Here is a 273-nt window from a genome sequence, read left to right as displayed (position 1 = left end):
GCTCACCCCCGGCCCAGCCCCGGCACGTAGCCGAGCGGCGCGGGCATGCCCAGGAACGGCTTCTTCTTCTTGTTCATGGCGCCGGCGACGACAAGGGCCGCGAAGGGAGGGACGAAAACCGCGGCCGGAGGCAAAAAGACCACGGACGTCCGCGGCTGCGCTGCAGGAAGAGGTCGCGGCCCCCGCGTCACCCGCGCCCCGGAAGCAGAGTGCGAGGTCCGCCGAAGCACCGCCCACCTCGGGTTCCCCGGGCGGAAGTTCCGAAAACGGGGC

At 71.8% G+C, this 273-nt stretch overlaps 1 protein-coding gene across 2 annotated transcripts in view; it reads right to left on the bottom strand.

Annotated features, from left to right (window-relative positions):
* The window catches only part of PRPF6 (pre-mRNA processing factor 6), a 29,490-nt gene extending 29,287 nt beyond the window's left edge, over positions 1-203 (bottom strand). For both annotated transcript variants that reach the window (XM_006921992.3, XM_025039788.1), the window contains exon 1: positions 7-203. In XM_006921992.3, coding sequence (XP_006922054.1) covers positions 7-77 — 71 coding nt within the window. In that variant the 5' untranslated portion in view covers positions 78-203. The remainder of the gene's footprint in view (positions 1-6) is intronic.
* Between the last annotated feature and the right edge of the window lie 70 nt (positions 204-273).

This window comes from Pteropus alecto, unplaced genomic scaffold (genome assembly GCF_000325575.1).
Source record: "Pteropus alecto unplaced genomic scaffold, ASM32557v1 scaffold45, whole genome shotgun sequence".
Taxonomy (NCBI): Eukaryota; Metazoa; Chordata; class Mammalia; order Chiroptera; family Pteropodidae; genus Pteropus; species Pteropus alecto.
Note: the sequence above shows the minus strand (reverse complement) of the source record. Positions and strands in the feature narration are given on the sequence as shown.